We start from the raw sequence: 27,728 nt of genomic DNA, 5'->3' as shown, positions 1-27,728 counted from the left end.
TGCTGTTTTCTGGTAGAATCAAGTCAGTATTTTCATTACACACGCAGTAATAGCCTGTTTATGTATTGATAAGAAATGATGGCTCAGGCCCAGTGGTGGTGGTGCACACCTTTAATCTCAGCACCTGGGAGGCAGAGGCAGGCAGATTTCTGTAAATTCAAGGCCAGCCTGGTCTACAGGACAAATTCCAGGATAGCCAGGGCTGCATAGAGAAAGCGTGCGTGCGCGCGCGCGCACACACACACACACACACACACACACACACACAAAGGAGAAGAAGGGGCCAAGTGGTGGTGCACACCTTTAGTCCCAGCACTCAGGAGGCAGAGGAAGGTGGATCTCTGTGAGTTTGAGACCAGCCTGGTCTACAAGAGATAGGATAGGTTTCAAAGCTACAGAGAAACCCTGTCTTGAAAAACTGAAAGAAAAGAAAGGAAGGAAGAGTAAGAAAAATGAAAGCTCAGGATACACACACAATACTGCAACCCAGAAACTCCATTCCTCTGGTGATCTTTAGGCTGCAGGTGTAGACAACAGGACTAAGAAGGTGACCCTTGGCCTTTCTCACCCATATGCAGAGCAGGCCAAGGCTTTCTGCACTTTAGAGACCAGAGGCATTTCCTCAAGCAAACATGCCTGCCCGGGGAGACGCAAGGCTGATATCAACAATTGCTATTACTCAGGGAAAAGCTCTTTCTGGACATTAAAGATCTCTGGCTTTATGGCACTGTCTACCAGGCAGTAGCCCTGGCACCTGAACAAACAGCATTCAGAGAGATCATGAACATGTCAAGCCTACATGTATACAGGTGACGACAGAATAAACAAACCCAAAACCCACAACTGTCTATTGACAGCAACTGCTGGGACTTTAGACATCAGCAGACGGAGGATGCCTAGATGTGAGGAAAACCAGGACCATTTAAGGAGACTAACAGAAAAGAAACACCTGCAACAATTAAAGAACTAGTCTGTTGTTTTATAGATGTCCTTGCCAACTAAAAATACAAACCAAATGAAAGATGCCAAAAGAATTTTGTCCATACACAACCAAAACTGAAATTTCCCTTTAAAGATAACATTGCTAAACGCACTAAAGTTACACAAAATCTGAAGGAAGCATGTCCCCAGCCATTGTCCCAGGACTTCTGCTCACTCCCTTGGGATACCTCTTGACAGTGAGCCTCCACAGTCTCTGGTCCCCTGCCACCTCCTAGTGTGAATAATTCACACTGAAGATAATATTTTTAAGTTGTCTTGTTTTATTTGACTAGATTATCTGTGTTTATTGTGACTCAATAACAGATGACTTCAGCAACTCAAGTCCTTGGAACATATAGTTCATATTATCTCTTATACAAAATATACTAGTATTCTTATTCACAATGTTTGGGGACCAAAAGCACTTCAGATTTCTCAGATTTTGGTTTTGGTTTGGTTTTTTGAAACAGAATTTCTCTGTGAAACAGTTCTGGCTATCCTAGAACTCACTCTGTATGTAGACCAGGCTGTCCTTGAACTCACTGAAATCCTCTTGCCTCTACCTTCCAAGTGTTGGGAATAAAGGTGTGCACCACCATCACCTGGCTAGATTTCTCAGTTTAGGCTGTTTAGGAACTCTGCATAGAATCCCTTAAGGGATTGAATATCCCTAGCTTTGGTGCCTGTCCTGGAATTAGCTCTTGTAGATCAGGCTGGCCTCAAACTCAGAGAGATCCGCCTGCCTCTGCTTCCCGAGTGCTGGGATTAAAGGTATGCGCCATCACTGCCCGGCTGCAACAAACACCTTTAACCACCAAATCATTTCTCCCCCAAATCTAAAAATTTGAGTATCGAAAAGTTTAAATTTGAGAGGATTTCACACTAGGAATGCTCAAGAAACTCTGTCACAGTGCTCATCAGACACCAGGCAATTTTTTTATAACTTTAAATGTTCAGTATGTCATCAATATGCTAAATGTTCCATAGCTCTGGAAAATTACTAGAGAATAGTTGCATAAGTGTATAAGTAGTATTCAGCCACATGTAAGTTGTGTTCTCTCTCCCCAACCTCTGCCCTCCCTTTTCTTCTCCTTGCCTTTCCTCTCTGTTGTTTTTGAGACAAGTGCTCTTACATAGTCCAGACTAACCTCAGTCTCATGATACTCCTGCCTCAACCTCACATGTGCTACGACTGATTAGAGATGTATTCCATAGTGCTGAAGCCTGAGTTTTCTATTAGTAGGAAAATGCCTATAATCAGAAATCTAAAAAAAAAAAAAAAAAAAAAAAAAAAAAAAGGCCTCAGGAATGAGGTGGTAACAGATAATCAGAGCAGACTCTGGGGTCCCCAAAGATCTGAAAGACTTATCACAGCACTATACAACAAATGATAGGAGCAAGATTAAACAAGAGAAGAACTCTCAGAAACTTCAGGTCACACTATTAATGTAAGAATGTTAAGCTGGACATGGTGGCATATACCTTTAGTCCCAGGTACGAGAGGCTGAGGCAGGTAGATTTCTTGAATTTGAGGTCAGCCTGATTTATACATGGTGAGTTCCAGGCCAGCCAAGGAAACATAGTGAGAACCCTATCTCAAAACAAACAAAAATTTAGATGATGAAGACATAGCTCATTGTGCCTGGCATGCACAAGTCATGCTTTATAGGCCCAGCTCCAGACACTGAAAAATAACAAAATTTTAATCTAAGGGCTAAAACTATAATCTTGAGAATTTCTCAAAGTGTTTTAATAGAGATTGAAAATGAAAATTAAGAAGCACTAAAGAACCAGGCAGTGGTGGCACATGCCTTTAATCCCAGCATTCGGGGGGCAGAAACAGGTGGATCTCTATGAGTTTGAGGCCAGTCTGGTCTACTGGGCAAGTTCCAGGACAGCCAAGGCTACACAGAGAATCCCTGCTTCGAAAAACAAATACAAAAGAACCATTAGAGGAAACATAAAAGATAGTGGAACTAATCCAAGAGACTCCAAGCAGCATGAGGAAATTCCCAGCATAAGAGGAGAGGAGAAAAGAAGATGCAAAGAAAAAAACTGTCAATACTAGACAACACACATGCTACAACTAAGAAGTCACAGCCTTGGCCCTCTAACACCATAAACAAGCCGAAAGGAAAGAATACAGATGCTTTTAATAAAGGAAACGCTTTTATTTTCCGCCTTTTAGAATCCAGAGTAGAGGCCTTGCTTCCTTTTTATCCCGTGTCTAGGTGCTTGACTTTGGCAGTATTAAGGGCTGGAGCTGGGGGAGTGAGATGGAGAAGGGAGAGCCCTTCAGAGCTCAGTCAGACTTAAACCTAATTTCCCCAGGGGTTCTGAGAAACACACACTACCAAAACCTGGAGAGGGGAAGTAAAGGAGGCAGCGGTGACTAGAGCAGTCAGCCAGGATACCTTTCCTACTACAAATGGACAGAGCCTACTGAAATGAGCAGCTGACAATGTACAAGTTCCTATACATCTCCATGGTAGAGATAACAAAAAGCAAGACTCTGAAGTGGTTTCTTAAGAGACGGGTATGGGCACTCCGGCTGGTGGGGAACTCTCCCAGAATCTTCTGTTTGCTGACTTGGTATGTGGATGGGTGTCTTCCTTATGAACGAACACTCACTAGCTGATTACATCACTTGCTTGTCTTCCTTCAGTTACATTACTTAAATACAAACTCTGAGGACACGGTAGCACTCTGGTCCGTAGTGTGAAAGGTCAGGTTCCATTCCAGAGGTCTGTGTGATTCTGACATGGTGTATGTGCCGCTCCTCCCCATGGACCAGGGGTGTTAGCAAAGCACTAACTACAGTACAGAGCTAAGATGGGTCCCCACAAAACAAATAATACCTACCAGTATCTGACTGTCTGACTTTTTTTGTAACTTCAATTCCATTTTCTTCCAACTTCCTCTTTGCACAATCCTGACATGCATTACCTTTAAAAAAAAATTATTAAAAAAATAAGAAATTTTAAAAAATAAATTGAAAAAAACTTACATTAAAATAGTCCAGGAGGGAGAAAAGCAGCATGATGGTAACAGATGGGGTGCTCCTGGAATTCACTTGTTATCCTTGCATAGCCTTGAAACTGCTCAGAGGTGGAAATATAGTTTGCCTACTTTTTATGGTATATATATGAAGTATCCCTCAAACCTCATGGGATAAAGGCTGGGTCCCCGATACAGAACCTCAAAGTTAGGCTGTTGGGGTAGTGATTAGATCCTGAGGTCTCCAACCTAATCAAGCATTGCTGGAAGGCAGCCTTGTTGGACAGTCACTGGAGGCACGCCCTGGACCCTTGCACTCACTCCCCTTCCCTCTCTTGCTATCCTGAGGTGAGCAGCTTTCTTCTGCCTTGTCTCCCTCCTGTCACAGGTCCAGAAACAAAGGAACCAGGTGATCAAGGCCAAGCCTGAGAGCCAAATTTGCTTTTCCTCCAGAATTTTGTCACGGAAAGGCCAGTAGGGAAGTGGTGTTAACAAGTGAGGGCATGATTCTATGTGAGCAAGCACACCTTTAGAGCCAGTATGCAGGAGTGACTTACGAGTTTAGAAAAACATGTTAGGAAAAGCTTAGCTATGCTGAGCACTGAGAAGCCCAGGAAGCTGATGGGAATACAAACAGTAAGGACCATTAACAGGATCTGATGAAATGAGAACTCCAGGAGATTAGACTAGAGGTCATTCATTTCACACTCTAGAAAAGTTATAAATTAATTAATTTTAATTAATTAAAAGTCTACATTTTGTCTATGCCAAGATTTTGTAGGAAGCTAAATTTAAAAGCAACTGACAATATAATCTGGTGAAGAAAACTGCAAGGCTGGGTGGTACTCAGCCTCTGGCATGGGCATTACTAGCTGCTTTTAGCCAGCTTCACAGTGACAGTTAAAAGCAAAAGCAGAAAAGAATTGGAAAACCTTATATTTTGGCTAGAAAAGCAGGAAATTCAAAATTAGGATTAAGGAAGGTGTGGCTGCCAATTAAGATTAGCACTGTTAGGCGCTGGAGAGATGGCTCAGAGGTTAAGAGCAGTGATTGCTCTTCTAGAGGTCCTGAGTTCAAGTCCCAGCAACCACATGGTGGCTCACAACCATCTATGAGATCTGGTGCCCTCTTCTGACCTGCAGGTATACATGGAGACAGAACACTGTATACATAATAAATCTTAAAAAAAAAAAAAAAGATTAGCACCGTTAAAAGCAGGTCCCATGCTGTTATACTAAGACAACAGGAAAGATGCCCTGAATGTCTCTCAGAAAGCAGTGCTATCAATCACAGGCTTGGGGTGGGGGGATTAAAGTTCCAAAAGCTCTAGGGCTGTTTGCTCTGGGGTGCCTAGCTAAGCTCCACTCACCCATGCAGGCACACAGAAGTCACTACAACCATGAGCCAGCTGGGCCAGGCACTGCAGCTGTTCCTGGCAACAGTGTTTCCTGTCTGGTTTTGCAGAAACAGGCTGCATGAGTTGTGGAGTCATGAAGAATTCTACCCAAATTTGATAATGAAGTCAGAGGAGCCAATATGAAAGGGCCAGAGCCCCTCACCACTGACAGGGTGGATGCAGGAAGCTGAGCGAAGCTGTAATGTAAGCAACCAAACGGCAGGAATATGAAATATCTGCTAGAAAAGCTACCAGCAACAAGCAGAGCCAGCTCAGGAAGAGCCTGTATGAGCTGTAGCTGACAAGGTCACAAAACAGCTACCTAAACCATATGGGGTCAGCCTTGTACCTTGTGCCCTACATACCAGACCTGGAGCTATGAGATTTAATGTTTGCCCCGCTGGATTTTGGTCCTTTGGTCTAATCGCTACTTCTTATTACCTAATTCCTTTCTTTTGGTATGAGAAATGTCTGTTTATTCTGCCAGCTCTGTCAGAAACATATACACTTTTATTTAATTTTTACAGATTGCAGCTAAGAGTCACCTCACATGTCAGAATAGACTCTGGCTTTGGCCTTTCCTGATTTTGCCGTTTTTGAGACTGTTACTATTAGCTACTTTTCTATTGCTGTGATAAGCACCATGACAAAGGCAACTTACAGAAGGAAGGGTTTGTTTGGGGGCTTACAGTTCCGAAGTGTTAGGGTCTATAAACATCATGGCAGGGAAGCATGGCAACGAGCAGACATGGTGGCTGGAGCAGAAGCCGGGAGCTCACATCTCTAACTGCAAGCAGGAAGGAGCAAGAACTGGGAATGGCCTGTGGCTTTGAAGCCTCAAAACCTACTCATCACTCAGAGACACATGTCTTCCAGCAAGACCACACTTCCTAAGCTCCCAGGACACCGCCACCAACCGGAAACCAAGTATTCAAATGCCTAGGACTTGCAGGGAACATCCTATTCAAACTACCAGATGTTCTCACTGTAACCCAGCCAGTGTGCTCGGAGCCTGTACTGAATGGGCTGTCAGGTGGGCTATGCTGGGAGCACGCCCTGTTCCTCACTCTCCTCTGTACTCTGTACTCTCATCATGCACAGGACAGAAGTAAGGGAGCCATGTGACCACGGGCTGAAACCTCAGAAACTAATGGCAAGTCCTTCCTCGAGTGTTCCCAAATATTTTGTCATGTGCTAACATACTATTATAGGATGAATCTATTTCTAGGAGTCAATTTCTGAATCTGATTTTATTCCCTGCCATGTACTGCATATTTTATCATCCAAGTTACTGCTGCTTTCAAAGGAAAATTATAATTCTTGGATTCACACTAAAAGGGAAAACACAGCAAAAATAACACCCTTTCACATAGACATGGGGGGCAGAGGACAGCTCTTACCACTTCTGGGCTGAGCCAACTCCACCACTGACATGGACGGGTACTAGCTGGCCCAACACACAGCAATGGCAGGCTGCACAGAGGCTCCTGAGCACTCACGGGTTAGAATCTTTTTTAGCCCAGCTGACTAAGGCAGTAGAGACACTCCTGCTTAATTTGCCCACTGGAAGATGGTGGTAGCTGCTAACTCATTAGTTTAAAAATTAGTAGTACCAAACCCAACAAGAGCATCCATACTTCAAACAAGTACTAAAAGAATATATATTTATACAAAAGTTTAAGTAAGGGGCAGGTCACCCTAGATTACTGGATCCTTCACTGAATGACATAATGCAAACAGAGCATTGCTCTCACTTCCTGTAACTCTTGGTTCTAGGGCAGAAATTATTCTCCAGTGTCAGCAGACAGCCCATTATTAGGCTGTGCTTCCCAGTGAGGAATGGACTTTTGTTTGTGCCTTTACCATGGCAAGAACCATCTGAAGGCACTGTCCTTTCTGTGCTATCTAATACGTCATCTTATTGAATGTAAGGAACACTTTCGTGATTTTACCAATGGTGACCAGTAGAATTTGGAAGCAAAAGTCAGGTGAGCAAAAGTAAAGATCTGCTTTACCCAATAAGGTAGTGCTGTCCACTCGCTCAGCATCTGCGAAGAGAGGAAACAGTCAGCAAAGCCAAGACTTGGAGTACTCCTCCTCAGGCCTGCAATTATGGCACAGGCCACCCCACGGCCATCTATTGCTTGGAACAGGCTTCTGTAACAATTGCATCGCATGCCAGCCATGGAGCAATGCCTGCGTCACTCCCTTCTTCACCTAGCAGGATGGCTGCAAGAGCTCACTGCATGACCATGTGAAACAACTGGAGCTGCAGGCACATGGAGTGAGACAGTCACTTTCACTGTCAGGAGGCATCCTTGCCCATCAGGAGAGAACACTCATGACAGGCACAGATGAAAACCTCAGTGACCTTTTACTCTCTAGCAGCTCTGAGTCCATTCAGCTACCAGGTTCTGGAAAATGAGCTTCACTGGGGCTGGGAAGCAATTTAGCTGCTTACTCTATATACCATGCTCAGTGGCTGGGTGCTGTCTTCTAGGGAGTCATGGCTGGGGAGCCTGAAGAAGTGGTGGGCAGGACAGAGGTGGGCAGGATGAGGGAGGTTTCTGAAGACCCATGCACACAACTGGAACCAAGACATTTCTGTCTGTTAGTCCAGGATCAAATCCCAGCTTCAAAGTTCTGGCACACACTGAGTAAATACTCACCTCCCTCAGCTGGTAACTCTTAAAATCATCTAAGTAGCAAAAGGTTCTGATATTAAAAAATAAGGGCAGCTGGGCATGGTTGTGCATGCCTTTAATCTCAGCATATGGGAGGCAGAGGCAGGCGGATCTCTGTGAGTTCCCAGACAGCCAGAGAAAAATAGTGAGACCCTGTCTCAAACAAAATAATAATGGCAAAAATATAAAATTGGTAGGTGTGCGTGACATTGCTCCATAACATGAATTGTCTTGTCCCTACTCCCCATGAGAAACTGACGACCACCCTAATTATACACCTACTCAGCATTTCACAGTCGAAACGCCAGCGGCAGAAACGCACGGCTCCTGTACTATGTGCAGCTGTCTCTCCCTGGTCTCTGCTAACCTCATTCCACCATGTGGAAAGCCTCTGGGTTTCCTGTTACCGTGAAAGGCCAGTCAATACAGAACTTTCCATGCTTGCTATCATCTGTGTTTTATGCCACTGAATTCAAAAGCATTACTTTACTCATGTAAAAGTGACTCGCTCAGTATTTGCATTACCGTGGTTTAAACTGGCAGAGCTGTAATTCCCTAGAAAGGCCAAAGAGCACAAATGAGACGCACGCTGCACCTCACCCAGCAGAGATGTGCTCTGAGGAAAGAAAACTCAAAGCCACCAGACACTTTTTGTGCTTTTCAAGGTTTAGCTTTTAAAATGGAGTGACAAGATGAAGGTCTATGCTATTCACATGTTATGGCTTAAGTATCACAACCAATAAAACTTGGCCTGAAATAGGAATCAGTGTGTCCCACATTTGTGAGCAGTCTCATGTTCTACTTACAGACTGTCAGTATCATCAAATTTAGAGGCATTAAAACCTAACTAGATTATTGGTAACTGGTAAGTTTTATAATACGAGAGGAGGAACAACTGAAGGAAGAAGCAAAAAATTGTGCTTGGAAAGTAACGACAGAACTCCACACCTGGACTTCGTTGTTTGCAGATCTGAGTGGCAAGGTCTTGCACATAGCCTGGGAAAAGATCAAAACAGCCCCCATAGGATACCACTTTAATTCCATGCAGAAGCATGTCTGCTTGATGCTTGAAGAAGTGGTCTTCGTTTTCCTTGAGCACTACCATGTAGTGCTCTAAGTCCACCTTGTTTGGCACCGAGTATAAGAAGAGAGCTTGGAATATCTGGTCGCGCAGGGTCTCTCCACAGCCCACAAACAGGAAAGACTTGGTGCGGTACAAGTTTTGCAGGACTTCCTGGGGAAAGTCAATAAACAAAGGAAGACACCTCTGTGAAGACAGCAAGAGCTCACAGCTAACACAAAGGTACCTATATATCCATTTACATCCTATCCTGTACCCACCAGGCTTCCCAAGAGCCACCCTGAGGAGCTCTGAAAGGCTATGAGCTCTTGACATACTCAGATTGACCCCATGCAGTGATCTGTGCAACCAGAGTGCAGCTAGGCTGAGATCCACCTCTTCGGAGGGACCAGGAAAAGAACCAGCAGAGCCTGGGCACCGGCCAACCTGCCCAGCACGAATACATCTCACAGCGAGGACAGCCTATGGTACACCTATGGCTTGCCAGATTGACTCACCCAAGTCAATTCCTAGACTTACATACAATCAGAAATTACTAAAACATGAAACAAAAACATTAAAAAGTTCACAGTTCTACTGGGTATGGTAGCATACACCTTTAATCCTAGCACTAGGTAGGCAGTAGCAGGTGGATCTCTGTGTGAGTTCCAGGCCAGCCTGGTCTATGTAGCAAGTACCAGGCCAGGTGGGGCTACATAGTAAGACCCTATCTCAAAAAATTTTGCTCAGTTCAAAGTTGTATACATGCAACACCCTGAAAGCAATGAATAGATGGATGAACTGCCTCCCACAGCAGGATAGGGGTAGATAAATTCTGGGGAGCGACACAATCCCTGCTGCAGAATCCAGAGAGAGCTCTGGGGAACATGTACCTGGCCCAGGGAATATTACAAGTGAACACAGCCTCAAGTCAGAGTCTATCATAGATAGCCTATGATGGCACATGCTTGTAATCCCAGCACTTGGGAGGTAAAGGCAGGAAGACCAAGAGTTCAAAGATACTTAGCAAGTTTAAAGTCAGATAGACTAAAGGAGACGCCATCTCAGAAATGAGAGAGGGTGGTGGCTAGGGCAGAAAAGCTTGGCAACATTGCCAAGACAGGGCTTTTCCACACACTTGACGTGGACATCTGTGAGGACATCAAGAAAGGCTTGCAGGTAGTTAGGAAGGAGCAATGGGAGCTCTCCTAGAGGACCCTGTTCAGTTCCTAGCACTCATGGCAGGTAGCTCAACCACCTGTAACTCCAGCTCCAAGGGATCCAATGCCTCTGGGGGCACCTGCACTCACTATGTACACACACACACACACACACACACACACACACACCTGCACTCATTATGAACACACACACACAACTCTTTGTTTAAAAAATTAAGAAAGCTGGATGTGGTAGCAAATACATTTAATTCCAGCACTCAGGCAGTAACTCAGTAACAGGCAGATCTCTGAGTTCAAGGCCAGCCTGGCCTACGTAGTGAGTTCCAGGACAGCTAGGGCTCTATAGAGAGACCCTATATAAAAAAACAAAACAAACAAACAAAAACTCTACAACTTTCAAAAGTGAAGAAAGGCTGCCCGAAAATGAGGTGTTAACTGGTTTAGTCTGCCATGCATGCTGGCATGGAACTAAGGGCATGCACATGCTGGGCAGGAGCTCAGCCAGAGCTCCATTCTTAGCCGAATTTTAAAATGAGGTTTGGAAAGCTGAAGAGACAGCTGTGTAAGAAAGGTGAGGACTGAAGACTGAACACCTGCGTAAACACAGAACTGACCAAGAGGGAAAAACAGAGGAAGATCACAGACTGCCAGCATCAAGCAAGGTTCCTGCCAAGTCCCTGGCAAAGTAATCACTGTGAGCTACTGCTGGCACCAAGAGAGAGGTTCTGTACTTTCTAAGGAAGCACACATTTCCTCCTCCAGCAAGTATGTCCTGAGCATCTACTCAAAATGCAGGCACCATCTTAGGGCACAGTTAACATAGCTAAGAACAGGAAAACATAATTCTATCCCCAGCAACCATGTGGAGGGAGGGTCAACAGAGGACCAGTGCCTGGGAAACACTCAGCCACAGCTAGACGGCTGCTCGCCACCAGAGACTCCCCAGAACAGGCACGCAAGGCTTATGAAAACTAGCATACCATTACTTCTGGGTCTTGAGTGACGTCTTTATAGCCCGATGGATCCAGGACCATCCCACAGGGGTCTGTGTACAAGCCATGAATATGAAGAACTCCATACTTGATGTGGCCTCTTGCCCACTGAAGGACCTATCAAAAACCAAACCAAGACAAAGAAACAGCATGGTGTTACTTCAAACAAGAAAAAAATAAAACTACCTGAAAAGGTAAATGTTTCTACTCATACCTTTAAAACAAACTGTGGCTGAGGCAGGCGGATCTCTGAGTTCGAGGCCAGCCTGGTCTACAAGAGCTAGTTCCAGGACAGGCTCCAGAACTCAGCGAGATCTTTAAAGACAGTCTGAGGAGTGTAACTCTGCTGCTGTGACTATGCGGGAGAAGGGGCCTTCTGCAGTTCTATGCAGTTAATCATTCTGGGTTGTTGCAGGGGTTGTTGCTGTGTTTGTTTCCATTTTTGTTTCATGGTGATGCAGGTAAAACCCAGGTCCTCCTTCACACAAGCTAGATGAAGTGTTCTAAAGCCAGGAGCCTGAGCCACAAACCAGCTCTGTTATCCACCAGCACAGGTGGCAATGGAAATCCCTAATAACCCACAACATGTGCATATCACAAAAGGCACAAGCATGCCAAAAATGAAAATGGCTCCTAAAGTGAAACTATGTTCAACCTCAGCGACAGAGGGGAAACAACTAGGATTTTCACCTCCCAGACAGGGAAATGCATGGCTTTTTTGTTTTAGTTTGAATTTAAGACAGGCCCCCAGAACTGCCTCAAACTCACTATGTAGCTCGGGACAGGCTCAAATTCACAGTGATCCTCCTACCTCAGCCTCCAAAGCGCTAATGCCTACTTGCTTTGTCTTTAAGACCTCCACTGCTGGCAAGGGGTAGAGCATGGCTGCTCCACAGAGCTGGAGCCCTATGATGGCCTTCTAGCACGAGGATTACAGGTACACCACACCAGGGCAAACCACTGTCAACAACTGGGCACTTCTCCCTTAGAACACGCTATCAGAATTCTTCCTCCCTTTTCCTTAATAAATCTGTATTTGTTCTTTTTAAAATAAAAAGAATACAGTTTGAATGGGAATGGCTCTCATAGGCCCATATACTCGTATACAGTTTGAATACGTGGTCTCCAGTTCGAACGGTTTGGGAAGGATTAGGAGGTGTGGCTTTGTTGGGAGAGGTGTCACAATGGGTGAGCTTTAAGGTTTCAAAAGCCCACACCAGGCCCTGTCTGTCTGTCTGTCTCTGCCTCCAAAATGTAGATCAGATGTAAGCTCTGAGCTACGGCTTAGTGCAATGCCTGCCTGCCTTCTGCCATGCTCTCTACCATGACGGTCACAGACTCATCCTCTGGAACTATAAGCAAGCCCTCAAATAAATGCTTTCTTCTAACAAGGTACCTTAGTCATGGTGTCTCGTCACAGCAATAGAACAGTAAGTAAGACAAATAGCTTAATTAAGCTGGCTATCATGGAGTAGCCTGGGAGGCAAAGGCAGGAGAACTGCTATGAATTCAAAGCCAGCATGGTCAATATACTGAGCTGCAGCCCAGCTACAACTACATAGCTAGTGGAAGCAAGGCACAGTGCTACGCATCTGTAACCCCAGTACTTGAAAGCAAAGGCACGTGGATCCCAAGTATGAAATCTGCCTGAGCAATATAGTTAAGACCCTGTCTCCAAAATAAGTATTAAGGGAAAAAAGTAAAAGCAGGATTGAAATGTTTACATACATTGCAATCCCAATTGTGCAAGTAAAAATCCACACTGGGAGAAATAAAATCATTTCCTTTTGCACTTGCTTTACCGCCGTATTCCCACCGTGACTGCTAGTAAACTAATGTAGACAAGAAACGGTGGCAGGGCAGAGGACGGGCCATGAAAGGGGCGTACAAATGGACAAAAGCAAGCACCACAAGAAGGGAAGGGCACAACTCCCAGGCTGCTGGAGGAAATGGCGGAGTGGCATCTAGGAGGAGCCCAGTGTCTTGTTTCAATGCAGACGCCAGCAACATGTCCACAGCAATGACTTCCCTGACTCCTGCCCACCCAGCCCATACCTTTGTCTTGTCCTTCAAGTCCAGGGACTCCATGGGCTTGCTCTGCTGCTGCCCAAAGATCTCCAGCAAGTTGTCATAGTTAGTAGTCAGCACCATGGTACCTCTGTCCATCAGGCTGAGGATGGACTGTAGCACCACAGGGTTCTGGATATGCTGTTCCAAGCTGTCAAAAATCTCCATTAGGCAATCCTGGAAGAAGTTGGGCTTGGTGTCGCCTGTGCGCTGTGGAGGGGTAGACAAGAGTTAGGAACACATGCAGAGCAGTGCCATGCCTGCCCTCCTTCCTTTGCCATGCTCACCCTCTGAAACGATAAGCAAGCCCTCAATCCCAGCACTCAGGAGGCAGAGACAGGTGGATCTCTGTGAGTTTGAGGCCAGCCTGGTGTACAGAATGAGTTCCAGGACAGCCAGAGACTACAAAGAGAAACCCCATCTCGAAAAAAAGGAACACAAGCTGGGTGTGACGATGCACACGACAGAAGCAGGCATATCTCTGTGAGTCTGAGACCGATCTGGTCTTCATAGTGAATTACAGGCCAGCCAGGTCTACATAGAGAGACCCTGTCTCAAAACAACAAAAGAAGTTAGGAACACCAGAGCTCCACTGTGACAAAGATATGGTACATGAGTAGGGGCACATTCTTATAAGAAGAGAGAAGGAAGGCAGCCTCTAAGAAGGAGGACAGCTCACGTGCCAGGATGCAACACTACAGCAATAAATCCCATGGGAAAGCAAGGCAGAGAGGAGGGTGTAGGTGCCCTGGGGGCAGAGTGGGCAGTCAAGGGCCCAATAGGCCTCTTGGAAAAGCCAATGTCCCGGCAGAGACCTGAAGGAGCTGGTAGTTCTCGGGAATGTTGTAAGCACACAGAGCAAGTACAAAGGCACTGGGGTATTAGTGAAAAAGGGTTCAAGGACAGAAAAGAGCCCACGTGTGGCTAGGAGAGGGAGGGGAAAAATTAGCAGGGGATAACCAGATAAGCAGAGCCAGGTTATGAGGTAAATAAAAAATAAATAAATAAAATAAATTTAAAGAGTCTCTACTTTCCCCAAGTGGGGCAGAGAAGGAAGGGAGCTAAGGGCGTGAGCAGGGAGAAGTGGTGGCAGCAGAGTTTGCTGTAAGGAACCAGAGTGATAGGGCTGAGCTGGACATACATAGGGGTCAAGAGGTCACACGCTCCCCAGGAAGAGCAGCTTCCTACAGCAGCACTTAGTCTCACAGTCAGCACGACCTCAAAGGCCCTCAAGTCACAGAGCCACCTTAAACCCTCCTCCTCCTAGGAGGCTGTGGGGTATCTCATTTCTGTGGACACTCCCCTGCAGTGCCTGCTTATCTTTATCCATGGCACCAGAGCCGCCTCAAAAACCTGCCAGCACAGCAGGAAAGGCCTGCTGACCATCTCACCTGACTCCTTAGGAGGTTGAGAACAGTGCACAGGCTAAGAAGTAACAGACAGCACTTCAGACACATTTCTTGACCAACAATGATCAACATGACAGCCTCTCTTTGCATGAGCCACACACCCTCAGTGCTGCCCAGCCATCCACAGATTTAGCCTTCATCTTCTTGTATAAGGAAGGGGTCAGGGCCGGGCGGTGGTGGCGCATGCCTTTAATCCCAGCACTCGGGAGGCAGAGGCAGGCGGATCTCTGTGAGTTCAAGACCAGCCTGGTCTACAAGAGCTAGTTCCAGGACAGGCTCCAAAGCCACAGAGAAACCCTGTCTCGAAAAACCAAAAAAAAAAAAAAAAAAAAAAGAAGGGGTCAGCACCCGCTGTCTACCAACCTTTTAGGCCTGTGCCCACAGTTCCTACTGTAACTACTCAGGCTGGCCTCTGGACAGGAAAGCAGCCACAGACAGTGTGCCAGCAAGAGAGTAAGGCCACATGCCAAAACAAGTTTATAAAGATGGCTAGCAGGTCAGGTTTGGGCCAGCCCCTGCCTACAAGGGCAGCTGTCCCTCATGAACAGAACACTCACACTTGGAACAGCCTGGGAAGGTGAGGTCAGCACTGGCGTGAAAACACTGACCAAGGGAATCAAGGGAAGCCATGGAAGGGTGAGGGCTGACAGTCCTGTCTCCCACTGCCCAGTGAAAGGAGCGCGGGGGGGGGGGGACGGACGACAGTCAGGCAGCTGACTTTGTGCAAAGACAGGGAACTTCATGTTGAGGGTGGCAGAGCCCAGGTCCCCCAAACCATGGAGCTCTTGCACTCTCCTAGGTTGCGCCCCCAGGTTTCAGTGTACAAATGAGAGTTACTAACATACTAAAACCACACCCTTTGGGGTATCTTCTAACCCAGAACCTCCCCTGCCCTTTGCGCTGACCATTTCACATTCTTAACCTCTTCCCTGGGCTCCCATCTCCAGTTTCCTCCCCTCCTCTAAACGCTGACTGCAGGAGCACAGACCAGTGGGAAGCAGCCCACTCCAGCTTCACACACGGTGCTCAGCACCCACCAGATACAGACACCCACGAGCTGGCGGCAGCCTCTAATTAACTGTCTCCTGCATCACCGACTACGCTCCCACTCTGCTGTGTCACTTCTACTTAGCAAACAGCACGGACTCCCCACCTGAAAATGTCTTCTGAGGACCACTATCATCTAGAGAGGTGTGATTAGCCAACACAACATTCACAGCACCTCACAAACCTCATACCAACAATACAGCATGACAATATCCAGCACTTGCAGGCAGCCCAATGTCAGGGGGTTAAAAGGGTGGCATCCTGCTGGGCATGGTGCACACCTTTAATCCCAGCACTTGGGAAGCAGAGGTAGGCAGATCTCGTATTCAAGGCCAGCCTGGTCTACAGAAAGAGTTCTAAGACAGCCAGGGCTACACAGAGAAACCCTGTCTCAAAAAAAGATGGCGACCTGCTAGGCTGAGTACTCAAAAAGGAGTACCTCTGCTCATGGAGACCTAGTGTTCACCCTGGCCTAGACCCCAAAGCAAGTCCTGTGTTTGAGACTCACAGGTGACATTTTCCGGATCAGATCATGGGCCACAACCAGCAGGTCCCGGTCCTTCATCACCTTCCTCCGGAACTCGGCAACGTCCCCAGGATGCAGAACCTCCAGCTGCTCCGCAGCCTCGATGACTGCCTCGATACAGCTCCGCCAAGAGCAGAGCGCGCGGATCCCAGGGGCCACCGCTGCGCTCACACCAGTCCCGATGACCAGGAGCAGGTCCTGAGGTTGCTTCCTAATGAGGCTCTTTAAAAACTTTCTATTTAAAAACAAGGGAGGAAGACAACAGTCAGCTTGGAAGTACTGCAAGCTTCCAGTCTAGAAACATCTAGAATGTTCAGGTCAAACATTTGCCCTTCCATTCACTACCAGGAGACAAAGTTCCTGTTGCCCACTGCGACATTTACATGACGGTGTCTGTGAAGCTGAATGTAGCTCGTAAACACTGTGAGAACAAATGACAAAATGCGGGTTCTCTGCCACCAAAAACCTACAGTGTTCTCCAGGGGCAGCTGCTCATTCGGCATCGCTTGCCAGTAAGTGGACCTGCTGGCCACTCACAGTCCTCGGCCCCTCCCCACCCTCCAGTTTCATGTTGCTTGGTTTGGAGATGGGGCCCGGATGGCTTCTGTGAGTAGAAAGCCACTTTCTGGGATGTTTCTTGCGTTGGAGGAGACCATGGTAGGCAGCTCTGGGTTCTCCTCCCAGCACAGTCCCTTTATATCCTAACTGACTTTATTTACCTTGATTTCTGTTCACTTCTGTTCGTTGTCTTTTCCACTGACTCCATCTGTGAATCCTAAAGAGAAATTCATTAGAGCAGTTTCTACTCCCCAGAGGAAAGACTTTTTACGAGTACCCTGGAAGACAGTAAAGGATGGGGTTGAAATCAAAGGTCCTGACTCTCCACCTATAGAACACCCGAAGAATGCCACCCATGAAAAGACTGTGCACAGCTCCTCCGCGCCACTGCCACCCTTGCCTGGCTGCCACGGGTCTCGTGCCAGACAGAAAGGAAAGAGTCACACAGCAGGCAGAGTGAGCAGCTCTTGTGAGCTAGTTCCACACTGTGTGTTTTTTACCCTGTGTCTCTTTAAGACAAAAATCATCCACACTACACTTTTCCCAATTCCTGCTCCCTTGATTCTAGAACTAATGTTTACTGTAAACAAGGAACTATGCAGAGAATTTGAAGGCCTACATCCTACTATCACTGAGAATTATGGTACATTTGCCCATTTTCCACCAGGATTTTTACTGATATTTTTCATGTAATTTGAGAGCCTAGCACATATCCTAATTTTAGTCCTGTGTTATCAGAAACTATTCAAAATTCAAATTAAGTCACACGTGTAGGGTCACAGTACCCTGACTGATAACACCATCTTCAATAGTCCTTCACTAATGGAAGACACCAGGAGCATGGGGAGCAGCCTGTGTGCAAAATTTGTAATGACTCTGACCCTGTCTATCGAGGACAGCCCTCTGAGTGGCAGAACTGCTGAGTTAAAGATATGAGCAGGGCACACCGACAATCCCATCAGTTAGAAGGGCACAAGCAGAAGGACCCTGATCTAAAGGCCCACCTAAACTAGTAGAGACTCCAGCTCAAAACAAATGAGGCTTAGGAGCCCTCCACTCATCAGCAACACCCCCCCCCCAAGCAACAGTGCTCCTCGGAGGGTCAGCGGTGGGAGGAACACCAGCCCTGCCAACCCCTCCAGATTGAAAACTGTTATGCACATTCTAATCCTTTTCCTCTTTAATTAGAATTAGGGCACCAGGAGAAACCACAAAGCTCAATGGGTCTACAGGTTCTACTCTCAAGATGGAGAAACAGGATCCTGCAGTCACCCCTGGAAACATGTGATGCATCCATCCTCCCTCCATGGAGAGGGGCACCCACGGCTTCCAAAGTCCCCAAGGGTCCCTGACCTTTCTTCAGTGCTAAGAAACTAGTCCATGGACCAAAGCAGTGAAACTGGCGAGAATGCCACCTGCCCCAAGGAAAGAAGGGCTGGCGGAGTGTGGGTGCCCACCTCACTGCAGTCCCCACACATGGCCAAGTCTACTTTGTTTTTGTGACCTATTAGAGATTTTTCTTTTTTGGGTGAGAAGAGTGGTTTTTCGAGACAGGGTTTCTCTATAGCTTTGAAGCCTGTCCTGGAAGTAACTCTTGTGGCCCAGGCTGGCCTCGAACTCACAGAGATCCGCCTGCCTCTGCCTCCTGAGTGCTGGAATTAAAGGCATGCGCCACCACTGCCCGGCTCTATTAGAGATTTTTTAAGGCAAATCACAAGTATTCCATTTCACATAACCTGTCTGTCCGCTGCACACAAAGCCCATAAGTCCCACCCCAAGAGTCCAATGAGCGGATTCACAGTCATCGATTCTGTTACCAACTCTAAGGTACAGATTCCTATAACTGGCCAAACTTCCCCGCTCAGTCCTCTCCAGAGAGAAAGTGCTCTACAAACCAAAATGCTGGACCAAGCAACTGAGCTGTGCTCCACAGCTGAGAGCAGAGGACAGGAGTGGGGGGAGGGAGTCCCTGAAAGACAGCACACTGAGATGCTGCTGCACTTCCTGTTTGAAGTTAACAGAAGCGGACTCACTCAAGGCCACCAAAATAAGGTGTCTTCAGAGTGGTTATATTTCCTGCCTGGGGGACCACCTCTACCCAGCAGTTTACAGCTGACCTCAAACAGGCACAAGCAGCCAGCATGCCTTAGAAATGACACAGCCTGAACTTGAAAACTCTCTAGCTCCTTCCTACTATTCAACTGTTTTTGTTCTCCATACACCGTAGGTATCACAGTTAACATCCAAACACATTTACCCAGACCTCAGCAAAGTAACACAAAAACAAATGATTTCAGTTCTCCGAGAGAACGAGACACTCACAGGAGAGAACTTGCTCTGGGCAGGCACACTGTGGCTGGCTCCTGCTCGGCTCTGTCTCGGTCTGAGTTGGGTGGTCTGGAAAGGTCTCTGCAGTCAGCACGTGCAGTCTCACAGGGAGTCCCACCTGGCAGGGAGAGGGACTTCTGGGCTTTTAGGCTGCTGTGGACCTCTAGGGATGAAAGCAACCAGCAGGGGACGCACAAGACACTTAGACTCAGCACAGGAACCGCGCGGTGATAAACTGCATAGCTGTCCATATTTAGACATTTACAGTTCTTTATAAACACTACATGCTTAAAGACATTACCTCATTTCCTGTTTTTCAGCAGCCAAAAGATCAGCGCCAAACTCATAATAATCCAGAGTGCCCAAATCTCCCCTTTGTTTTTAAACCAAGGCCCAAGCGGGAGATTTGCCCAGCTTGATCTGTGCCTAGAAGTTTCTGGAGGCCATTCTACCTCTGGTGTTCCTTTCCCTCCTCAACGGCCACTCCTCTAAGCCAATCACATTCCAGACAACAGCAACAAAACCCTTCGCAGGCCTCTCGGATGCTGCAGCTTTCCGTTTCCTAGGTGACCGTGTCGTCACCAGTTTGCAGTCTCAAAGCCAAGTCATCATAGCAACCCATTCCTGTTTCATAAAAACCTACCGGTGTTTTCTAAATGTAAGATCAGGTCCAAAGCAGACTCTTAGAAGCAGTTACTGTCCTTTTTTAATCTAAAACCTTCAGCAAAGTCTCAGCAGAATGTTTTGTGCCTAGAATAAGAAATCACAGCTATTTTACGCAAATGAGCTCTATAGTAGCTAAACTGCCTTGATTTTTTTAAAAATTTTATTCCTTGGCATCCAGCACTAAATATGTGTCATCATCTATTTAGAAGGGCTGAGATATGGCTCAGTGCTTAAGAGCATATACTGTTCTTACAGACTTTGGTCCCGCACCTGCGCCAGGTGGCTCATAGGAGTTCCCAGCTCCAGCGGCTCTAACCCCTCTGACCTCCGCAGGCACCTGCCTCATACGCATATACTCCCACACTGACACACATACACATTAAGTAAAATATATAAATTTTAAAAACATTTAGTTTTTACAATGTTCATCAGAGTCCAAAAGATGACAGACTAGAGAAGAGGAACTGGTCATCTTCATACAGCTGTGATGAGGAACACACCTCCGACCCACCATGGTGGACCACTGACAATTCCCATCAGGCCTCCAGATAGCCACACCTTACACGACTCTGGTCGTAGCGTTGTGATTTCTTTGGCTATTTGCACACCACCAAATGGGATACAAATGAAAGTCTGACAAGCACTGGGCAGTGCAGCCTGTCCTCTGCAACTCAACCCTGGAAAGACAGACCAGCCTCCTGGGAGAATGAGCATCACCCAGCTGAGGAGCAAGGCTACCCTGAACCATTCAGGTCCAAGAGCACTGTGTGAGCTACCCAGTATGGCTGGTGGAGCTTTGCTCAGCCAGGCCTAGCCCAAGTTATACAAGCAGCCTTATTTTAAAGGCTGGCTACCACCAAGGTTCTACATTCACAAAGATCAGAGAGGAGAATGAACAAGTCAAAGTCGTCATGAGAGTGCCCATAAGGCGAGGTGGGGTGGGGGCTATATTAAAAGTGCCATAACAAATAATTAAGTCCAAGTCTGTGCAAGCCTTGGCACTCAGGAGGCAGAGGAAGGAAGATCTCTGTGAGTTTGTGGCCAGCCAGTGCTACACCAAACAAGCATTCTACAGGCTTTAAGTACAAAGATGCAGGAAGTTACAGCTCAGTAATCAAGGCTTGCCCACTAGGCTCAAAGCCCTAGATTCTAGCATCTCACACGCACACACAGTCCTGCAGGAAGATGTGCAGCTATAGGCTGCACAGTTCCATCACACCAAAGGGAAGGTGAACAGATACTCAAAACCTACCCCCTTCCCCCAGCAGCGGGGGCAGGCTCACATTTAAATATCAAGCGGGCAGTAGTACCTCTGAGGACAGACACTTACATGGAGAAAGAGGTAGTTCAGTGGTAGAGCCTAGGCAGCTAGCATCCATGATGCCTTCCCTGCCTCCCATCCCCAGCACCACAGCCAAGCGCAGACCTGTAACTCATCTGTAGTCTGTAATAAACGTGACACATGAAAAGGACCACTTACAGTCAGACAAGATCAGTGCGGCCAGCAATGAGCTCTCTTCTGAAGGCCCAAGAACAAGACCACACTTCCCAGTCTTTCTCAAGCAGCTCCCTGGTGTCTAACCATTAAATATATGAGCCTGCGGGGGCCATTTTTATTCAAACCACCATAGACCCAAAGCCTGTAAGTCCTCAGAGAAGGTTAACATGGAGCATGGTGGCCATTCCTTTAATCCTAGCTCTTGGGAGGCAGAGGCAGAAGGATCACTTCAAGTTTAAGATAATCACTTATCTACACAATGAGTTCCAGGGCAGCCCAGGCTACATGGCAAGCCCTTATCTCAAAAAAGCAAAAGAGAAGAGGAAGCTGGTCTCTGCCACTTGGTGTATTCACTACACCAAGACCTGAGCAGCTACACAGCAGGCACTTGTGGCCATCTGCCGAGTAAAAGGCCAGTCTGGGCATTCAGCATGAGATGACCTCAACATCCCTCCAGCCCCCACCCCTCCCCCGCACAAAGACAGCCAAGCATGGCTGCTCATGTATCCCCTCCCCCAACAAAGACAGCCAAGCATGGTTGCTCATGCCTGCAATTCTAGCAACCAGGAAGCTTAAGCAGAAGAAAGATATCAAAAGTTTAAATTAAGGCCACCGTGGTCCACATTGTGAATTCCAGGCCAGCCTAAGCTACAAAGTGAGACCCTAAAACAGAAACAATGGGGCTGGGGGGACGGCTCAGTAGGTAAAATTACTTGCTGCACAAGAACTAGGACCTCCAGCACCCACCTTTGTAGAGGGCAGAGCCTGGAAGAGTCCTGGAACTTGATTCAGTGAGAGCCATTTTATAAGGAATAAGGCAGAGAGTGACATCTGACACCTTCCCCTGGCCTCTGGGGAACACAAACACATACTTTAAAACGATTTACAGGAGACACAAACCCTGACCTTGAGCACACGCCACAAGACCAACCTTTAAAAGAAGTAACAACAGAAAATCCATCTACAGCTGGGCAGTAGCCAGTGCCTTTGATCTCAGCACTCAGGCTGCAGAGGTAGGTGGATCTCTGTGAGTTCAAGGCCAACCTAGTGATCTCTGTAGTGAGTTCCAGGGCCCTGTAGACACTTTCTCAAAACAAAACAAAAATGTGCTAACTGGCGTCTTGAAAGCAGTGCTCCCAAGCTGCTTACATATTTGAGCCCAAATTAAGAAATAGCTGCATAACAGAGAAACCCTGTCTCACCCACCAAAACAGGTGGGTGCGAGAAACAATTTCACAGGTTGTCCACTCACTTCGCACATGCTGTGCCACGTGCACTCACACGCATCACACACACATTCTAATAAAGAAAAAGCAAAAAATCCCACCAGTACCAAAACCAAAATGCTTAAGATCACAGTTCCTCCTAAGGACAGCATTATCCAGACATGCTGGCACACACCTGCAGTCCCAGAACTTTAGAGAGTAGAGTTTGAAGTGATCCTTAGCTATATATTAAGTTTAAGGCAAGTCTGGACTTGAGAGCATGCCCAAAAAATAAAAAAATAAAAATAAAAATAAACATCGATTACTGCTGCTTTGAGGGCAAAACACGAAGCACTCTGCATGCATAATCTCATTCCATCTTTCAGTGCCAACAGCTTTCCTGCACCACTCACGCTGAGTCCAATCCACCAAGCTGCAGTCTTGCCCATCCTAACACCAGATTGCTGGGAGGACAAATAATACACGGATGCTCTCCCAGGAACCCGCCTCCCACGGCACTGCTTTAGTCTGCCCATCAGGGGTGACACATCCCATAACACAGCTGTTTGTATTAACTTAGTAAGTCAGTAATGGTAAAACACCCCAAACAGAACCCGAATGACCCCTCTAACCCCAGGAAGATGCAGAAGCAACTTAAAAATCACAAAATTTTAGAGCTGGAAGGATCTTAAGGTTTATATAATGCCAAATGCCCTCATTTTTCTGAGGTGAAAGCTGAGCCTCTAATAATTTGGTCAACATCTCCCCAGGCATTGGGGACAGCAATAACTCGCTCCTGGCTGGCACCCCGGACTCCTATGACTATCCCAGGCACTGTCTGAACCCCTGCAACCTCAAGACTCCCTGTCATGTTCATTCCAATACCTGGGCCCCTGGGTTGGCTGCTCTGTTTAGCTTGCTGGCCTTCAGTCATTCCCCAGAAACAGGACATAAGGGAAGTTGGGAGGAACAGACACGCACAGCCAGCCAGCTAGCATAGACAGTGCTATCACACAGCTGCCTGCAGTAACCTTAGCAGAACTGATAAGGAGGGCTAAAGGAGAAGAGGTGTGGCCACTTTTTCAGGCAGAAGGCTCTGGGGAAAGGAAAGCAACACAGAAAGCTCCAGCCAATATAGGTGTGCTGTGCTGTCTACAGCCGACACAGCCTAAGTCTGTTCCTGGACGAGAAAGAGGAAGTGTGCACACCTCCCAGGTAGCCAGAGGCATTCCATGGGACAACACTAGAGAAATTTACAGCGCACGCTTTGCACGACCCTAGATTTAATCCATTAAAATCCAGTCCTGTTACTGTAGGCGTACTCTAAGTGACTGCCAGCCATGTGTGGCTGGTGTCCAGTTACTCTACCACAGAGTACTGTGGTGGCCACAGAAAATCCCCCTGCACCAGGTTATCTCCAGTTCCCTCTCTGCCTCCCAAGTCCAGGCTTCGTCCACTGTTCTTCATGATCTCTAAACCCACAGTCTACACTGTGTCCCTGCCTTAAAGTGCTTGTCTAGACACTGATTTTGCAGCTTCAGCCCCTCCAGTCCCACGGAGGACAACGCTGACACATCCACGTGTGTCCCCTTCAGCACCTTTCCATTTCCTTCAAGGGTCCCCAGCTGACCTCTAAGAATTAGGCCCTCATCCCCGTTGGAAGCCTGTCTCCTATGCAGGTAGCAGACAGTCACCCTGGAGAGGCACTATGGTGACTATGACCTAAGAGCAAACAGATCGAATCTCACCTAAGAAGTTCCCACGCCAGTGCCCCGGTCCTGGGCCCAGATTTTCAGAAGCTTAGTTAAGTCCTAAAGAGCTTTTGAACCACACCACCTGGGTCTGTCTCGCTTCCTACAAGCAAGTCTCTGCAACAACAAAAGTGACCATTGGGAAAATATGTAAACCAGGACTGGCTCCATCAGTCAGTCATTGGGCCTGTAAACATAAGGCCTGAGTTTGATCCTCGCCACAACTTTTGAAAAAGTGTCTCCTGTGCTGGTGTACACTAATGATCCACTGCTGGGATGGCAGAGACTGGTAGGTCCTTGGAGCTCCTCAACCAGCCAGCCTTGCCTAATTAATAAATTCTAGGCCAGTGAGAGACCCTGCCTCCAAATAACACAAGCAGCAGCACCTGAGGAACGACGCCCAAGATTGTCATCTGGCCTCCACATGCACACAGATGTATGCACTGTCCCCTGCCCTCCAACCTGCTACACACACATGAGCGCGCGCGCACACACACACACACACACCCCAAAACCAAAAACATACCAGCTACATTAAACCAATCACAGTGACGTATCTTCAGACAGTACAAAAGAATATTCCACAACAGTCTTTCTTGCACTCATGCTCAGAGGCCACCTCTGCACCCCTCCTCTCCAGTAAAGTTCTCATCTGAGTTCTGCTGCATTCTGTCTGACTTCGTGGTGTCTCTTGCTGCCAACACACACCAAAAACAAAAAACATACAAGCTACTTCACTCCTCCATAAGCCCTTTAATGGCCTCCTGTTCCCCTAAACCACCCAGGCCTCTGCTCAGCACAGGGAGCTCAATGCCAGTTTCTGGCTCAGGCCCTCTTGCTATCTCTTCCATCATGGTCTCAACTAAGAACACTTCCCTCACTGCCTTCATCCTTCCTTCCTTCTACGGCTAGATCCGTGTCTACTCTAAGTAATGGCAGAAGCAGTCATTGAAGAAAGCCCAAGAGAACGAGGCTGTGGCTTCCTCCTTTCTCTTTATCACCAGTACAAGGACTAAGCTCTGCCCCCCCCCACTCCTCAAGGCTCTAAACTCTGCTGTGCTGGGCCTATATCTCAGCCTATATTTTCAGCCCTTCTGTCACTTTGTCCGAAATGACCCTCAACAACTTCTCAACCTCTGAGAGTCTGCTTCTCTTTCACTTCTCACATCCCTTCCCTTCACCATAGTCTATTCTCAAGAATCCCACCCCAGGCTGGGCAGTGGTGGCACACACCTTTAATCCCAGCACTTGAAAGGCAGAGATAAGAGAATCTCTGTGAGTTCCAGGCCAGCCTGATCTACAAGAGCTAGTTCCAGGACAGGCTTCAAAGCTACAGAGAAACCCTGTCTTGAAAAAAAAAAAATAGAATCCCACCTCAGCTGCCTTTAAGGTCATTGCACAGTAAATACCATGTACCACACAGCTGGGGCTGTGCCCTCTGCCTCCAGCACCAAGCACACTGGATCACATAGGGCACCCACTCCCTCTTTAACAAGGTCTGACCCTTGTCTTTCACAAGCATCAGATCAAGTACGTTCTTTTTTGTAGCAGTGCTTCAGGGCACCAGACTGTCCACTGTTTCACAAGTCCAGACCTGTTGATCAATGACAATAGCCTGAGGAAATGGTAATCATTGTTCTGGAGAGTTCCAGGACTGAAAAGGATAACATGTGTACCTTTTGGCCCCAAACCTCCACCTCGGGGAAGACAGCCACAGACTTACATGTCCTATGGAAGCCGCCCCTAAATCAAGGTCCCAGGATGGTCCTTCAGGTTGCCATCTTCCCAGCAACTAGGCCACCATAATTAAGCCTTGTTCTCTTGGACTGGCTTTGGTGGGCTGTGTGTGGTAACAGAAACTACCACGCACTAAGGACACAACCTAAAAGAGCCTTCATCTCCCCAACTCCTTCACTCCCAGCGACGACGCCTCTCTACCATATGGGTCTCACGAGTTAAAGTGCGGTCCCACACTGGCCTCCACCGCACTGGGAGCACATCTCACCTCCTCTTTGGTTATACATGGCCCTCCACTGACCTGTCGCATGTTGCTACTTTTATTCCTGTTAACAAATCACAAACATAAACGACACTCTAGGAGAAGCGTCAAGGCTCTGTGAACCTCAAGTTAAAGAGCAGGAGGCAGGAAGGACTCTGGGGAGAGATGACTCTGAATACCTCCACCCAAGAAAGGTTGGGGAGTCCACCGGCCGGGGAGACCCGAGGAGGTTTGGGGGCGGGGCCAGAGGGGACTCGGTGGGGCATGTGGAGCAGAAGGTGGCAGGGTCTCAGGCCTTGAAGACGCCGAGGTCCTCTGTGTGATGAGTCTAGGGGAAACTGGAGGTCTGGGGGCAGGGGGTTCCCGGGATTAAAAGGTGGTCCAGTCTATAGGTGGCCGCGGATCCGGGCAGTCTCAGGGGATGCCGGAGATAGGGGTCCCCAGGACATCAGAGGGAACTGGGGTCCCGAGCGCTCAGGGCGGGTCCTGAGGGCTGGGGAGACACAGAATGCTGGCACCCGGCCCCGACCCGCCGCCTCACCTGCCGCACAGCGGAGTCGCCAAGTGTCGCTCGCGCTCTTGCCGCCTCCCACCCAGGCCGCGCCCCTCGGGCTGGGTGGAGCCGCCGGGCGGTGCGCCGGATGGCGCTGCGCGCGCACCACGCGGAGCCTGCCGAGCCGAGCCCGCAGCGTCCCCTCAATGCCTTCCCCCCGCGCGCGCGCACTCCTCGCGCGAACGTTCCGCCCTGAAATCAACGGCCCCGCGGAAACGGGAAGCCCCGCCTGGAGGGGCGGGGTCGTGGTACGCCCCGCCCCCAGGAGGCTGCCACCGGGCCTTCTGCGCAGTCGTGTACAGGGAGAGCCAGAACTAAACGACTGACCAGCTTACGGCTGGGCTCCCTTACACTGCTTTGCGTCCTCAGTTTTCCTGTCTGCGCACCTGGACGGCCCTGTGAAAACGCAAAGGTCGTCGAATGCGGTCGGAACCACCATAGGCAGCCGCGTCCAGCTCGGCACTCGGCACCTCAAGCCACAGGCTGCACCGCCTGTGCCCCTACTGGGCTCAGTTTGCTTTCCCGCAGTGACCTTCTCTTCCAACTCGTGCCAGATCTGGCACTTGGCCCTCCCTGGTGTGCCCCGGGGTCTATCTTGGACACGTCTAGTTTAGGCTCTGGTCCAAGGACTTCGGAGCACCTGTGCCCAGGTTCCACGCCTGTCAATCAGTGAACCCGCTCTGGACAGTGGGGAGCACACGTGAGTGGACTCTGCGCTGGAGCACTCAACCTGACGAGCCTTAAAACCCGGTTTCACCTCTCCTTTCTCTAAATAAGCCTAGGTCAGTCCAAAACCCATTTCCTCCTCCCCGCCTTCCCAGTTCCGCCCT

The 27,728-nt window shown here is 48.0% G+C and overlaps 1 protein-coding gene across 2 annotated transcripts in view; it reads right to left on the bottom strand.

The window, feature by feature from the left end:
• Nucleotides 1-26,985, bottom strand: part of Fam118a (family with sequence similarity 118 member A) — a 28,476-nt gene extending 1,491 nt beyond the window's left edge. Inside the window, exons 1-9 of one of the 2 annotated variants that reach the window (XM_038344106.1) lie at nt 26,887-26,931; nt 19,221-19,389; nt 17,060-17,115; nt 16,323-16,575; nt 13,347-13,568; nt 11,280-11,408; nt 9,007-9,292; nt 7,390-7,422; nt 3,844-3,927 (exon numbers count right to left, since the gene is read on the bottom strand). In XM_038344106.1, the coding sequence (XP_038200034.1) occupies nt 3,844-3,927; nt 7,390-7,422; nt 9,007-9,292; nt 11,280-11,408; nt 13,347-13,568; nt 16,323-16,575; nt 17,060-17,106 (1,054 nt within the window). In that variant the 5' untranslated portion in view covers nt 17,107-17,115; nt 19,221-19,389; nt 26,887-26,931. Of the gene's footprint in view, nt 1-3,843; nt 3,928-7,389; nt 7,423-9,006; nt 9,293-11,279; nt 11,409-13,346; nt 13,569-16,322; nt 16,576-17,059; nt 17,116-19,220; nt 19,390-26,886 lie in introns of both variants that reach the window. The other variant, XM_038344105.1, reaches the window with a different exon arrangement.
• Between the last annotated feature and the right edge of the window lie 743 nt (nt 26,986-27,728).

This window comes from Arvicola amphibius, chromosome 9 (assembly GCF_903992535.2).
Source record: "Arvicola amphibius chromosome 9, mArvAmp1.2, whole genome shotgun sequence".
Lineage (NCBI taxonomy): Eukaryota > Metazoa > Chordata > Mammalia > Rodentia > Cricetidae > Arvicola > Arvicola amphibius.
Note: the sequence above shows the minus strand (reverse complement) of the source record. Positions and strands in the feature narration are given on the sequence as shown.